This window comes from Perkinsus marinus, assembly GCF_000006405.1.
Source record: "Perkinsus marinus ATCC 50983 genomic scaffold scf_1104296975596, whole genome shotgun sequence".
Lineage (NCBI taxonomy): Eukaryota > Perkinsozoa > Perkinsida > Perkinsidae > Perkinsus > Perkinsus marinus.
Genome location: NW_003200720.1, coordinates 153704 through 168905, shown reverse-complemented (window position 1 = coordinate 168905; position 15202 = coordinate 153704). Strand labels below are relative to the sequence as shown.

The 15202-nt window shown below is 43.4% G+C and overlaps 4 protein-coding genes across 4 annotated transcripts; all 4 read left to right on the top strand.

The window, feature by feature from the left end:
* Positions 1–1583: 1583 nt before the first annotated feature.
* Positions 1584–3600, top strand: Pmar_PMAR025529 (conserved hypothetical protein; the record flags this gene model as incomplete). Its single annotated transcript, XM_002765142.1, has 5 exons — positions 1584–1677; positions 1977–2159; positions 2506–2753; positions 3118–3231; positions 3486–3600. The coding sequence occupies 5 exons, from the start codon at positions 1584–1586 to the stop codon at positions 3546–3548; spliced, it is 702 nt and encodes a 233-aa protein (XP_002765188.1). The 3' UTR covers positions 3549–3600.
* Positions 3601–4247: 647 nt separating this feature from the next.
* Positions 4248–6162, top strand: Pmar_PMAR025528 (Phosphoglycolate phosphatase, putative; the record flags this gene model as incomplete). Its single annotated transcript, XM_002765141.1, has 9 exons — positions 4248–4264; positions 4385–4441; positions 4511–4601; positions 4661–4779; positions 4836–4920; positions 4966–5033; positions 5660–5766; positions 5999–6121; positions 6146–6162. 9 exons carry the CDS (start codon positions 4248–4250, stop codon positions 6160–6162), a joined length of 684 nt encoding a protein of 227 aa, XP_002765187.1.
* A 2506-nt stretch (positions 6163–8668) lies between these two features.
* Pmar_PMAR025527 (Phosphatase yidA, putative) lies at positions 8669–11216 on the top strand (the record flags this gene model as incomplete). Its single annotated transcript, XM_002765140.1, has 9 exons — positions 8669–8884; positions 8930–9002; positions 9049–9139; positions 9618–9733; positions 10110–10194; positions 10423–10490; positions 10548–10654; positions 10706–10806; positions 11124–11216. Exons 1-9 carry the CDS (start codon positions 8701–8703, stop codon positions 11214–11216), a joined length of 918 nt encoding a protein of 305 aa, XP_002765186.1. The 5' UTR covers positions 8669–8700.
* A 108-nt stretch (positions 11217–11324) lies between these two features.
* Positions 11325–13300, top strand: Pmar_PMAR025526 (DNAJ domain protein, putative). Its single transcript, XM_002765139.1, has 3 exons — positions 11325–11490; positions 11854–12002; positions 12244–13300. Exons 1-3 carry the CDS (start codon positions 11354–11356, stop codon positions 13218–13220), a joined length of 1263 nt encoding a protein of 420 aa, XP_002765185.1. The 5' UTR covers positions 11325–11353; the 3' UTR covers positions 13221–13300.
* The last annotated feature ends 1902 nt before the right edge of the window (positions 13301–15202 follow it).

The window sequence follows — 15202 nt, the reverse complement described above, 5'->3', positions numbered from 1 at the left end:
TCTATAAATCCTATCTGTTCAGCTGAAGGCTGCCGTTCACGTAGAGGTACTCCGATGATGGGCCGAACCATTCGCGACGATGAGGAATTCCCAGGCTGCTGAGGATTGGCTATGAACATAATATACCTGCGCGTGACGATTTAATACGCACGGTATTTTTCGCGCAGACATAATCGTTCATCCAACACTTACTTGTCAGGTCGATCACCTCGCACTAAGATGTCAAACTGAATGCGGTCTCCCGGGCAACAGAACTCCTAAAGATATCACAGAAAAATGCCCCACGCCTGGATCGAACCCGGGGCCTCTACTTTCCTATACATAGACGGGCGATTAGTGTTGACAACTCCTCTTGCTCCTGGCATCAACTCTTCCTTCTTGATCGATTGAGCCCACAGTTCGAATTGCTCCAATGAGAGAACCAAAACCCATCGGCCTGGTGATGGGGAGGTATCATTACCTGAACCTCATGCAAGTCAACATGATGATACGCCCACTATTATTTATGCTACCACCCAAATTTCGGGGAAAAGGATTCTAACAAATGAAAGCCTAGCATCGCCCGACTCTAGACATTTTTCGAAATTCTCTTTCAAAAATCTATCAAAAATTTCATGAAGGATCGCTTCTCTACTATCAGCTCGTGGATGCTAAATGATTAGGAGCCAACGATGATAGATCATTTTCTAAAAGTACAACAGAGGGAAGTAGGGAAGCTTTTGATGGGAGCAGTGGATGGCGCGGGTGACAACCTTTTTGGTATCATACAAGGGAAATAGAAGATATACATTCCCATTGCCTCGAAAATGTAGGCTGTATAGAAGTAGTGATTAGAGAATACATTTTCATCTTCAGAATTGTAGAAGAAACACTTTTCGATAATATCGAATGCTTACTAGAATCGCTTCTTCAGCATGAAAAACTGTGATGAAACATATAGAAAAAAAGCAAAAAATTTTCGTAAAAAGGATACCAAAATTACTGTAGACGACCCACCCTTATCACCTATAATGATATCAGCTCTGATACGTCCATTCGGACCCAAGCCAAACGGAGGCAGCTCCAGCAAGGGGGCGTCACTCGTGGCGTCCACTTGGATGAGGTCACTGACGGCTAGGGGGAATAGGAGGGTCGATAGGAGGAGGAGCAGCCGGACTCCACTTTCCATGAGTTATTGATTTGCCGAAACAGAATTATACAAGTCTGACATGGTAGACTGTAAGAGGCACACACAAGTGGGATGTTTATCAACCTTAACCAGTCGAACAAATAAACACAACCAGTCGGGGAATGAGCGAAGCTATGATATGTAATGATGTCAGCTTACTATAATCCGAAGGTAACGAAGTTCCGCCATGAATAATGATGTCGTGAGTCTTCCAAATGGGGTATCTTGAGGTTGAGCTTGTAAGATACGAAAGAGGCCAGAGGTTGCTTCGAATTCGGTAAGGTATTCGATAAGTAGCGCCCGCCATTCTGATCGATATTGCTCGTGTGCCCAACCTACATATTCTGAGAAGATATCGCACGGTACTGACCTCCGAGGATATTTCTGGGGCGTCTATGCCATAGGTTGAGTTTTTATGGATTCTCTGAATAATCTCTCGGATGTCTTCCAAGAGGCTACTCGAACGAAGAATGAAATCGACGATCTACTGAGTCGGATGGGAGAGGCAGGTATGTATATACTATATGTGGTGCGGGGCGGTTATGCCACAGCCTCAAAGATATGCCTTAGTATCTCGGCAGCATTGTGTAGTTTTCGCAGTGAGATATGTATATCCTCTACGTCTTTTCAAGGCCTGTCGGCTGGGGCCGTTATGCCGCTGCTTCAAAGATATGCCTCAGTATTCAATTCCACAGGCAGACGAAAATTCTTATTAGCCCAGATTAAATAGGCCTTCAATACTGCTATACTTTTTCTTTAGTCGTATAACTTTTTTCGACAGGGAAAATCTCAATGAGTGTCTGTTCAGGTTTAAACTCCTCCTCCTCCTCCTCTTCCCAACGGTCTAGTCGGTCTGCCGAAAGTGAAGTTGCGATGCAACAGCGTTTGGCTATGTTGATGCAACAGCTGGTGAAGCTGACCAACCGATTGGAGGAACTGTCCAAGGGGCCACAAGGGACTCCAATGTGGCGGAAGAGGGCAGGGAGGATGCGTAGGTACCGGGAGGTCTCGGGTTCGGTCCTCGGTGTTCTTGTTTTGAAAAAAAAGCGCAGCGACTAGCCCTCGGGAAATTCCACAATTAAAATTGCCATTCTACCATCAAATGAGTCATCTGATGCAGATGAGCTCTGAAAGACGTATCGTGGACTTCATGACCGGAGAAATTCACAATTACGATAGGATCAATACCGTGGATTTGGAAAGTGATTGAAATTTCTGTTACCATGGTGAACTGAATCTCCCTTTTCTAGACATTAACACTAGTACAGATGTACTGTGAGTAATATGGCGGCCTTTAGTTCACTAGTTATTTAGTACTCACTTTGATGTTGTTGCAGGAGACGATCTCGACAGCATCAAAGTCACCACCGACCGGCTCTTGAGTCACATCTTCCGTACGCGTCAACGGGAGAAACTTTTTGGGGGTAAAAGTTCATCGGAGAGGAACGAGGCTGATGAATCGGCGGAGTCCCAATTACTACGAGAGCGGCAAGCCCTTCAAAGCAGTGCTGGCATGCTAGAGGGGATCTTGGGTCAAGGGACGGCCACTTTGGGGAAGATGTCGCAGCAGAACGCCGTGTTGAAGGTAATAACGAAACGTTAAATTTTGGTATGGAAAACGAAATGGTAATATAATTTCGAGGCGAAAATGAAGTCTTTGCGACTTCATGGTATTTTTAGAGAATTTCTGATGACGTCTGTTGTACGTACTCGAGTACTGACTCGATGACCATCGACTGTGGCATAACATCGAGAGCATTCATGATATGTATCCTGCGGAACGTGGTCTGCTCTATGCTAATCGCTACGTAGCTTTTGCGTCACACTGGGGATTTGAATTCCCTCGCGACTATCGCGTCCTCTATAATAAGTATCCTACTGGTGCGATGCTCGCTATGTGTGGAAGAACTCTCTATATTCGTAATGATGTTGAACGGATTTTCTTTCAGACAACTCGTCGTAAGATGTATGATGTCCTCAATGCCGTTGGCCTGTCATCGACTTTGAGTACGAGTATCGATAGGAGGCAGAGGGTCGATGCTTGGATAGTGCGAGGAGGGATGGTAAGCAACAATAACAGGAGGGGAGGAGGAGGGCAATTTCGGGGCGCGCGGTCATTTTTGAGTCGGTTAAATTATTGAATTTATACGTTTTATGTTCCGATACTACAAGTCGGGACGTTTTTATAAAGATCAGGTATTTCCTTGAAATTGTTGGCAATTCTTCAAAAGAATGGGTTAAGATGCAAAAATGAGGCATTTTTTTCCTCGAAAAAGTGGGAAAATTACTGAAAATTATCTTTCTTTTCGATTTTCAGGTTTTCGTTCTCGTCCTGTTTTTCCTACTTTATTATTTTTTCCGGGCATCTGCACGAAAGTGAAGTCCCCCCCGCTCCTTTACCGATACATTTACTGCTGCCATTACTTCTATTAGAAGCCTTATGTTGAGTGTTCGGGAGTATCTTAGGTTCAACCGTGGTGTTGACGGATGAGGTTGGTCATACGTAGTTGAAGATATTTGTATTAAACGAATTGCCATTGAGGTGCGCGTGAATTTACTACATGGAAAACAGTTTTGCTTTTTTTCACTGTAGGGAACGATTTGGACGGAAACATTTGTAGATTCTGAATCGCCGTGTTTTGTTATGTATTCCCGTGTGAAAATCTACCACCTGGAGTTTACCCCACTATTTCGTACTAATCCACGGTTTTATCATCCGGACTCTTTACGGACTCTGTCTGCGAAATTGAATTTCCTATCTGATCTTCACCGCTAAATTGATGTCCCTGTCTTCGAACGTGATTTCCTTTTTGGTTAGATTGGCAGTCAGTGTTGGAGTAGGAATATATGTTTGCTTTCCTCTGCCGAGCCCAGGAATTTTGCTCACTAGTTATAAGAGGTTACATACAAACTCGGGTAGAATTAGTATTTGCTGTATCATAATGCCAAGTTCATTGACGTGTAGTGAGGTTTCTACTGCCGACAGTCTCGATCCTAGTAGACATGCGTTGGATGCCTCTACTTGTTCATTTCCAAAGGGAGAGGAGGAGGAGGTGAATTTAAATGATGTGGATTTGATATGTGCCGATATGGATGGTACGTTATTATCACCATCACATAATATACCGGATATTACATTTAATAGGATTAATAAAGCTGATAATAATGGATGTAATAATAACAATACCATAATTTGATCATATCGTCATTGTGTAGGTCCGGTGGTGCCCGCTACGGGAAGGAGTCGGGCGTCTGCAACCCAGTGCTTCACACGTGGAGGTGTTGACCTGTAATAGAATCAGACCGTGGGTTCGATTCCTGGTGGAGGCGTTTTTCTCTCAGTTATTCCCGACCGGGTATTTACTTGAATGGCGCTATCACTTACGACCATACAGGAGCGGTGGTAGCGGAGAAGACTCATAATTACGATGATGTACTGTCAATGGGCCTACTTTGTATCTTACGCGGTCAACCTTAAGATATGCGCTTCAGATCGTTGAAGCAATCAAAGTAGTGGAAGGCGTTGAGGGAGTTGTGGTTTTGCTGTATAACGGCGATCGAGTTTTGGCGCCCAACACTGGCTCGAAGGAAATTGAAAAAATATATAAATCGTAGGAAAAATGACAGGTGTGGGGATAGAACCCACGACCTCTCGATTGTGATGCAGACTACATACCCCTTGCCCTGAGAACTGCGGTTCCTATGAGAATATGCTCGCTAAGGTGCACGAGGAAGCCATATCCATCCATCTTGTAGTAGTGGTATAATCGTTTGGGTAAATTATTCCGATTTGTCAGATTCATTTCATGTCCCTAGAAGGTCGGATGAAGGAGAATGTGCTACGTAAAATCAGAGAATTCGCGAAGTAAGTGACGAATCTGGGAGCACCGCATTCGAGTTGCCTTCGAGGGGAAGGTGTGGTATTCCTCCAGAAGAGTTGTTGGTACAATTAGTGTATTTTTGGCAATATCGGAAAATATATTCTTTCGGGTGGTGTTGGAGGAATATCTATTTGCTTTTCTCAGCTGAGCTTGGAAGTTCCCTCACTAAGCTTTCGTGACGAAGGGGCGGAGCTCACTGAGTCCGCGTCCATGGACTCAATCAATGAATTTTACATAGGTCCAGCCCGGTTCGATCTCCGGGTAGGACATTTCTCCATCATTAAAGTTTTTCGTGCATATCTCTTCGAGTTGTTCGTATAATCGAGTTTCCCGATTTTTCCCAACACCTCCGCATATAGAGGAGTCGTTTGACCTATCTGGTAGCCTCCTACGCTTCGTAGTTAAGCCAGAATAATTCTGCACGCACGCACAACGCGAAAGTGCCTGTTGTTGCGGTATATGCTCCGCTCGCTCGGCAACTAGTTATACAAGTTTACATACGAATTAGACTAGAAATATACAGAAAAATTGCAAAATTTCATCAAGATTTTCATATGTTATCACCAGCACACGTCAAGTTTTGCCCCACAACATTCTTGTCCATCAACAGGCGTTCGGGATGCTCAGCAGCTCAGTCGTTGTGGCGGTCTTGCGATGTGGTCCCCGCTGGAGTTAATAAAGGATTGGGAGTGAAAATTATGAAGGAAAAACTAAGGTGTAGGCTGCGGGGATCGTACCTGGGTCGGTCGTGGGACAGCGGTGTTTGCAGTGTTGGAATATATGTGCGCTTTCCTCAGCTGAGCTTGGGAGTTTCCTCATAAATAAAGAGAATATACGAAAGCTGGTAAAACTGTTGAGAGACCAACAATAATTTCCTTCTAAAATTTTTATGATGTCGTTGACCATGTGCATATTCTTCCCCCTATCCAACACGGTGTTTGATAATCAGACCAACGCGTAGTGTGTGTCGGCGATGCGTTGAATGATTTGGAAATGCTGGAGGAAGCGGATGTTGCTGTGGCGATGGGCAACGCCTTGCCTGGAATCAAGGTTGGTCTACCAAAGATTCAAAGTAGGTCCACTTTTGTCCATTTAGGAAACCGCTTGTCTTGAAGTTAACACCAATTCGAATTTGAAGTTGCCAGGCGTGGCGGATTTAGTCGATCGTATATTGTTGTCGAGGTGAACAACTCGGGAGAATCTTTGCATATCTTTGGGGAATTTCTCTTCAATTTATCGTTAAAATTTATGTCTATTTAGTGTAGTGTATGTGCTGCTGCTGTTCATAAGAAGGTTTCTATCTATTACTACTACTAGATGGGGGGGGGTTGTGTTTGGGGGTCTTCATCGGTCACAGTTATCGTTATTTTGGTTACCCTTTGGAGTTGCTATGTGCCTTTTTATGGTAACATGTTCAAATGGGGTTCATAAACTTTGCTGCTGCCGTCACGAATATTATTATTACCAAAAATCTGTTAATTTCATTCATCGAGTTTTTTTTTCGCGATTGAATTTTCGTCATCATTTCGGTTTCGAGTGGAATTTTGTGTGAGGGAATTTTCTACCGTCTCGGGCAGTGTGGGAGATAGTGCACATGGTCAACTAAAGCGAGGAAATTCTACTCGCAGATTTTTGTACACTTCTACCCAAATTCGTATGTAAACTCCTAAAATTGGTGGAGAAACTCTTTTGAGCTCAGCTGAGGAAATCGATTACATATATTCCTACTCCAATACTGTATAGGAAACTCCTGAGCTCAGGTGAGGAAAGCGATTACATATATTCCTACTCCAACACTGTATAGGAAACTCCTGAGCTCAGCAGCTGAGGAAAGCGATTACATATATTCCTACTCCAACACTGTATAGGAAACTCCTGAGCTCAGCAGCTGAGGAAAGCGATTACATATATTCCTACTCCAACACTGTATAGGAAACTCTTCTGAGCTCAGCAGGTGAGGAAAGCGATTACATATATTCCTACTCCAACACTGTATAGGAAACTCCTGAGCTCAGGTGAGGAAGGCGAACATATGCGGAGTAACTCGAATTTGATCATTCGAAATTGATTGGAAAGTTTCAGTCGTTGAATTAGTTGTTTTTGTTTGCGTCTTTTAATGGCTGGACAAGCTGAGAAAAAGAACAAGGCTAGAGCGGAGCAGTTGACGAAGGTAGGGGGGAAGGTCGTGGGTTCGAATCCCGGCGACGGCAATTCTCCAAAAGCTGAGTAGCTGCATGTCCCCTCCGACACAACGTTCCTGAGGGTTGGTTTTGGGCCTGTTTTGAATCTTTGAGTATATAAGATACCTTTTCTTGTTCAGTACTACTTCTTCGCAGTGGCTATCATCAACTCGATCTACATTTCTTACAAAGTCTTACCGCAATGGAGCGCATTTGGTAAGGGCGGTATGTTGGTGTCATTAGCGCGCGCCCTGGTGATCGATTTGCAGGGTAGCGGTTGTTGGTAGACAACTTGTGCGGATTGAACCGGGGTCGTCTGGTTGACGGATTGTAGTGGACGGGCGCTCTCCTCAGATGCCTATAATGTCTTGGGATTTATCCTTTTCTCGGTGGTGTCGTACTTCACATATAACTCCATCATTAGTTCACTGAAATTGGGAGTACCGGCTGATTCGAGCAACGACTTGTTTATCATCAACCTCACTACTCAAGTAAGTGCGTGCTGGAAAATATGCACTTAGTCAACTACATGTGTTGGTGACGATATGAAATTTCAGGGAATTTTCGTTGGTTTCTGACAATTTTGTCCGATTTCGTGTATAAATTTCTATAATTAGTGAGGGAACTCCCGAGTTCAGCTGAGGAAAGCAAATATATATTCCTTGACCGCTGTGTGAGAGGTCCCCGGTTCGATCCCTAGTCTTGGTATATTATGCGTTGAGGAAATGCAAGATGGGCAAGAACTGTATTTCTTGTCAGTTTTTGGTGACGTTTACGACATATGGATGGTATCTGTATTTAACAGTACCGGCTTATGTACTCTATAAAGGGGGTATGTTTGTGAGGGAATATTTATTATCGCGAAGTGGCGGAGAAGAGGTAGGGTTACGTCGAATGGAGATGAATTTTGTTGAATTTTTGGAGGAAAATTATTGAGTAAATTTGTGAAAAAAATTTAATTTTTCCGGAAAATATCGGTAGTAGTAGGGAAGATGATAGCAATTGCTCGGTAGTCGCCTTTTCTTGTGGGTGTCCCGATCGGGGTTGTTGATTAAGTTGATTATAATACAGCGTCGAGGGAATTTAGAAAAAGGAGTGGTATAATATGTAAAAGTTGGATTTTTTTCCGGAAAAAAATTAAATTTTTTACTGATATCTTATATTTTTGGTAATTTTCTACTTTCTCCTATATTTATCATTGATGGCGATTTTCTGGAAGTGGAAAAATTTTTCGCAACGAAAAAGTATATTTTTATTCACATATCAGGAGGATACAGAATCGGAGGAGCAGCAACGAAAGAGGGAGAAAAGGGAGGCTAAACGAGAGCGACATATGCAGCAACCCAAGTATCGTGTAATGCGCAAGTGATCCAAGTGCTGCTGCTGCTGTTCTATCTACTACCACTGCTACTGAGTGGCTGTGTTGGGGGAGCCTCATGGAGTTTTAGTTATCATCATCATAATCTTGGTTATGCCAAATATGTCATCACCGTTGAATGCCTCCACTTGTTCATTTCCAAAGGAAGAGGAAGAGGAGGTGAATTTGAATGATGTGGATTTGATATGTGCCGATATGGATGGTACGTTATTATCACCATCACATAATATACCGGATATTACATTTAATAGGATTAATAAAGCTGATAATAATGGATGTAATAATAACAATACCGTAACTTGGTCATATCGTCAAAGTGTAGGTCCGGTGGTGCCCGCTACGGGAAGGTGTCGTTGGTCAGCAGCGAAGTGCTTTGCACGAGGAGGAGTTGACTTGTAATAAAATGACATGTGTGGGGATAGAACTCGGGACCTTTGGCAGGTCCGCCCGACCCGGTATCTATCTGAACGGTTGCGTCGTTTACGATCACACCGGCGCTGTGGCGGCGGAGAAGACTCATTCATATGAAGATGTAATATTGATTTATATATTACATCTATCATATTATTTATATATTATTCTGTTATCTAGTATGGAAAATTTGAAGTCTATCGTTGGCATCAGCAAACCGCCTAAGGGTAGAATTGAGGTGCGAATCATCCTAGATCGAATCAACTGTTGAAATTTGATGTAGAGGATCTTCCGAGGCTGTCGTTATAGTCGTCACTCTGTGGGTTTTCATCAGTGTTGGAATATATACTTGTTCAGAACTCAGAAGTTTTTGAAGCTATTTTATGAAAATTTACGCTCGAATTGGGGTAGGGGTGTATAAAAACTGAAATTTCCCGAAAAATTCCTCCCAGAATTTTCATATTGTCAGCAAAATTCGAAGTTCATCATGTGCATATTTCCTTGTTGGTTTCATATTACTATTATCACGCTGTTTACGTGAAAAGTTACTCCGTATCGTCGTTGGAAAAGTAAAGTAAATTCACTTCATTTTTGTTCAGGTAGTTTCAGTAGTGGATAAATTCAAAGACGAGAAGAACGTCGTTGTGATGTGCTGTAGCGGCGACCACGTTTATGCCCCTTTCGATTCGCCCGTAGTGGCATCGCTCTTTACAACGTAAGTATATGTGAGGTTCTTACTACGCGCGCGTTTTTTCTATGCAAATATGTGAAAAATGTGATTATTCCGTCATATTCATAATTCGTAAATTTTAATTATTTTTAACATGAGGACAATATGATTTTTTTGCATTCTAGCAAACTAGGGAAATTCGATCCAAGGCGGGTATTTTTGTTTTTTTTCGGAAAATCTGATTTTTTTGCGTCAGCTAGGGAGTTTTTCGGGTTGGAATTTCCAACAAGGCTAGTCTATAGTGTCTTGGCGTGATATTGACTTCCACTGGTCGTGGAAGTTTGACTATGACTGTGATTTATCTGCGAATAAAAAACATACGAGTTTTATATGTTGCCTTTCTTCTTGAGGTGAATTGCAGGTACGGTGATCCTTACCCGGAGGACTGCGGATCGTATGAAGGGATGCTGAGGAAAATCAAAGAGGATAAAATATCTGTCCATATGGTGAGACGCGGTAGCAAAGTGGGTTGCATGTGTTGGTGATGACAATATGGAAATTTTGGGAGTTTCTATAGGTTTTCGCATACTTCTACCCGAAGTCGTACACGAACTTTGTGAGGAAACTCCTGAGCTTTGCTGAGGAAACCAGACATAGATTCCAATATTGATGACGAAATTGCATGTGGAATTTTTTCGAGTATCCGAAATCACGACATATCTTAATCTTGTTAGATTCATATCATGTCCACCGAAGGTCCACTCTCGGCTGCTGTGCTCGAAAAAGCTCAGAATTTTGCCAAGTACATGGGCGAATTCGTTCCAAGTCGGCGCACTGCGAAAGATTCTTCCCCGGACAGGTCGAGGGGATGTACGTCAGCTCAGTCCCTGCCCTTCCTCACCGATATAATCCCCGCTGGTGCTCATAAGGGCTTTGGGGTCGATGCATTGAAAGAAAAACTGGGCTGTAGGCGGAGCGAAGCGATTCATGTTTGTCATTTTTGTGGATTGTTATCAGATAAATGTGTGGCGTGTGTTGGTGATGCTCTTAATGACTACCAAATGCTTCAAGAAGCGGACATCTCGGTCGCTATGGGAAACGCGATTCCTCAAATCAAGGTGGGTTCGATCCCTGGCAGCGGCGTTTTTCCGTTGAATAAATCGTTTATTGTTGGAATATATGTTTGCTTTCCTCAGCTGAGTCCAGGGATTTTAGAAGTTTACATACAAATTCGGGTAGAAGTGTACAGAAAGCAATGAGAATTTTCCTCAGAATTCTTGCAAATGTCACCTACACATGTAGTTGACCATGTGCATATTTTCTCCCCAAACCGATTAAAGGTGAAATGTGTTTTTCGGTAGTGTTTTCCACATCACGGATGACACTCCGGTGTTTTGATTAGAAGTGGCAAACTTTTTCGATGGGTATTTCTCAGGAGTTGGCATCGTTTGAAGTGAACTCGAATTCAGCTGAAGTGCCCGGAGTGGCAGATCTTGTTGATAGAGTTCTTACTGCCAAGCAAGCTTAATGCAGTTCATTGCATTGACACTGTACAGAAATCAGTTTCTAGTTCCTGTATATGAGAGAATCTTAGGTTACGGTGGGAAAGATACAAAATAGGTCCGAAAAGTAGTTACTCTTTCTTCTCCACTCTTCTTTCCAACCATGTTCTTCGGAGGGGATCCGTTTGAAGACTTTGCAGGGATGGGCTCTCGTCGTGGAGGCGCTGATGTTGATACTCAAAAATATTACGATGTTTTGGGCGTCTCAAAGGACGCTACTACTGCTGAGATCAAGAAGGCGTAAGTTGTTGGGTTGGAAATGTTCATTGTGAATCTCGCTCGCCCGAAAAATGAGGATAGGAGTAGTGATTTGATTCTGCAATTGGCATCATATTACGAGTAAAGAAGACCTCAATCGAGTTTGAATTCAATTGGATGAAAATTAGTACTTTCGTGAAAATTCAGTCTAAAAATTTTCTCGGAAATTTCTTGATAGTCTGTATGCAGTTATGAGAGAATAGTTGGACATTGATGCATCATTATAGTTGATAATAAATGTAAGTTTTTGTTACTGGCTATGGTGATGGTGTTAAGGAAAGAGGTGGAGGGTTCGATCCCTGGGGAGGGTTCTTTTCGGGAAAAAAATAATTGTGAAATCTTCAGGTTCCGCAAGCTAGCGATAAAGCATCATCCTGATAAAGGAGGTGATGCTGATGCGTTCAAGGAGATGACCAGAGCTTATGAGGTGCTCAGTGATGAGGAAAAACGGCAGAGATATGATCGATTCGGCGAAGACGGTGTTGACCAGGAAGGTAGGTTGATCGGAGGTATCTGTAGTGTGGGAAAATATGTAAGTCGTCAACTACATGTGTTGGTGATGGTATGGAAATTTGTGAGGAAATTTTGGAATTTCTTATTGGTTGCTGTACGCTTCTACCCGAAGTCGTATGCTAAATCTTATAATTAATGAGTAAACACCTAAGCTCAGCTGAGAAGAACGAACATAAATTCCTCCAACACTAGAGATCTTTGATTTGGAAAGATTCATTTTAGGCCCAAGTGGTGGCGGTATGGATATGTTCGATATGATGTTTGGTGGCGGTGGAAATCGTAGTCGTAGAGGAAAGCGGAAGGGCGAAGATATCAGCCACGTGCTGGAAGTATCCCTATCGCAGTTCTATAATGGAGCTACTCGGAAGCTCGCAATAAACCGTGTTGTTATTGATCGCTCTGTCCCGGTGAAGACATGCAATGCTTGTGATGGTGAAGGAGTTGTTATTAAAGTCGTCCGGATGGGCCCTATGATTCAACGGGTTCGACAGGCTTGTCCGCAGTGTAACGGTCAGGGACAGAGTTTCAAGACGAAGAAAAGTAAAGAGATTATCGAAGTACATATTCAGAAGGGAATGAAAGATGGTCAACAGATCCCCTTCAGAGGAATGGCTGATGAGAGTGACCCTTCGGAAGAGCCTGGTGACTTTATAGTCGTGTTGAAGCAGAAGGCATCTCAGAATGATGCTTCTGCACATGGGTTCACAAGGAAAGGTAACGACTTGTACCTGCGAAAGTCCATCACTTTGTTGGAGGCCCTTACTGGTTACACGACGGTGATTGAACATATGGATGGACGAAAGCTGATCGTTAAGTCCAAGAAGGGCGAAGTTATCAAGCCTGTTGATATGACTGCTGAAAGGCATCTTTTGAAGTGCGTCAAGGGCGAGGGAATGCCCAGTTTGCAAAATCAATTCGTGTGTGGAAATCTCTTTATCATTCTTGATATTGTATTCCCGAACGAGATGAAGGAAAAGGCCTGTAAGGAGTTGGCGAAGATTTTGCCGCACCCGAAAGATGCTCCTAAGATTACCTCGAAAATGGACAAGGAATATGAGCATCATCAGCTAGTTGATATGGACCCTGCGGAGAGTTTGAGAGCTCAGCAGTTCGGCGGCTCGAGAGAGGCTTATGATGAAGATGATGATGATAACGAAGGCTTCCCGGGGGCTCAGAGAGTTCAGTGTGCCCAGCAGTAGTTGTGTAAATATGTATAGTCGCTTATACTGCTTATTGGCTTTTTACTCCACGTTACTTCTACTTCTTCCCCTTCCACTCTACAGATGATTGTGTTTGCGTTAATTCTGAGATATAACTAAATGTGCTGTTTTCAGGGTTTCCACAGAATGTCGATAAGCGTGCCCACATGCCCTAAGGTTGTTATGACGTTTCTGGTAGTTCCTATTCGGAGCTGTTATGCTGGTCATTCAAGAACAGCACGGCTAAAAAGAAGAATCCAATTACTACAGTATTTCCAGATGAAATTAATTTTTTACCCATTTGGTTAATGTTTGACCCTTTTTGTTAACATTTCACCCTTGGCTTCAATGAAATACCAACAAAATTAATTTTATACCCGATTTATTTGAAAGTTAAGGAGTTTAATTTGGCCAAGGGGCTCCCAGTGATAATGCATCACTAAGAAGGTAAAAGTTTTACCGTAAAACATCAACCAAATGCCATTTGACAAATGGAGAAAACATCGACCATTCCAGAAAAATTATTTGACCTGGAAACGCTGTAGTACTGTATGCAGAGGTAGGGTGATGAAATCGGATACATGGTACATCGGGATTATCCGAAAGATCTTCCCCTACAGCTCTTATTTCCGTACATGGACACGACATCAGCGATGCCCGACTGTTCGGCGTCGGACGAGTGTGAGATTTGTTCTCCTGTCTTTGGAAATAACTGATGGTGATCGTTCCTCAGATGGTTGTGTGAGTGTGCGGGTCGAGGCCTCACCCAATGAGGAGTTGTTCGAGAGGGTTGGCAGGTTGGAGTCTGCTCAAGAGACTGTTTATGAGTGAGTTTCAGGGTTGATTGCGGCAATGAGAAGTACTTGTTGGTGCGCTTCGTAAGGGCGCCACGCGACAGTATCGTGAACCTGTTACTTGTTTCGCAGGTATATACCTCCTGAAAAGACAGTCTCCATCGGATCAGGAGGGGAACCTGAGTAGGTCTCGAGAAGGGACTTGAGTTCATAGCGAGCATGACTCAGTTGAGGATTGACCCTATCCATGAAACATTCACATTTTCAATGAGATTATCGACTCCTTAACGAGATGAATTCACTGTTGACTTGTCTACTCAGTAGACTCTACTGTTGAGCAGTCTGTTGTTGAGTCTGCGTTTAGAACGGAGCACATTCCAATATCATGGGAGGCGTGGGGTGATTGTGAGGATGATGAAGGTACCATTCTCGTCACACCTTTCGATCAGACTATGCAGCATTCAGATGATAAGGACGGGGATCATCGACGGGCTCGCGTGGATCGTCTTCAGAGAGATATCGAGGAGCTGCGCTTGATGATGAACGCTCATCGGCAACGACTGCGATCTGAAGTGAGTTGCCTGGGGGCTGTTATCAATAGTATTGGCAATCGACAAAATCCCGAGACTGAGAGCATATCACAGTGAAAACAGCATACATATCACATATCGCATATATACTACAGGGGACAACACCCTCGCTGTTTCAGTCTGCAACTTCGGACACCAGAAATCGTGGCGACGATGGTCTTGAACTTTGTATGGAGCAGCTAGACATGACCTTGGCCGCTGAGGTGGTTGTCTACGCTTTGAAAGCAAGATAACGGTGTTGCTCGTTGGCAGGATGGTCAGGATCCGACTGGTGAGACTCGCAAGTTGGAGAGTACGGATTTTGCCGATATAGCATCGGCAACGGGTAAGCTCGGAGTGATGACTGGTTTTCGATCGTCGCCGTTTGTCAAATGGCAATCAATTATCAAATGATATTTGATAATGGATTTATCTGTGCGGTCTGGTGCTCAGAGTGTGAAAGCGGTGCTCTCTGGCGTCGGATGATGGCTTATGAACGGATGGAGACGCTTGAGCGGAAAGTAAGAAGCTGGTGAAATCCACGAGCTGATGGGCTGGGTTCCGCTGCTGACTCTTGTGTATCGATATTTTGACTCCCGAGCTCAGTATTTGCTCTTAG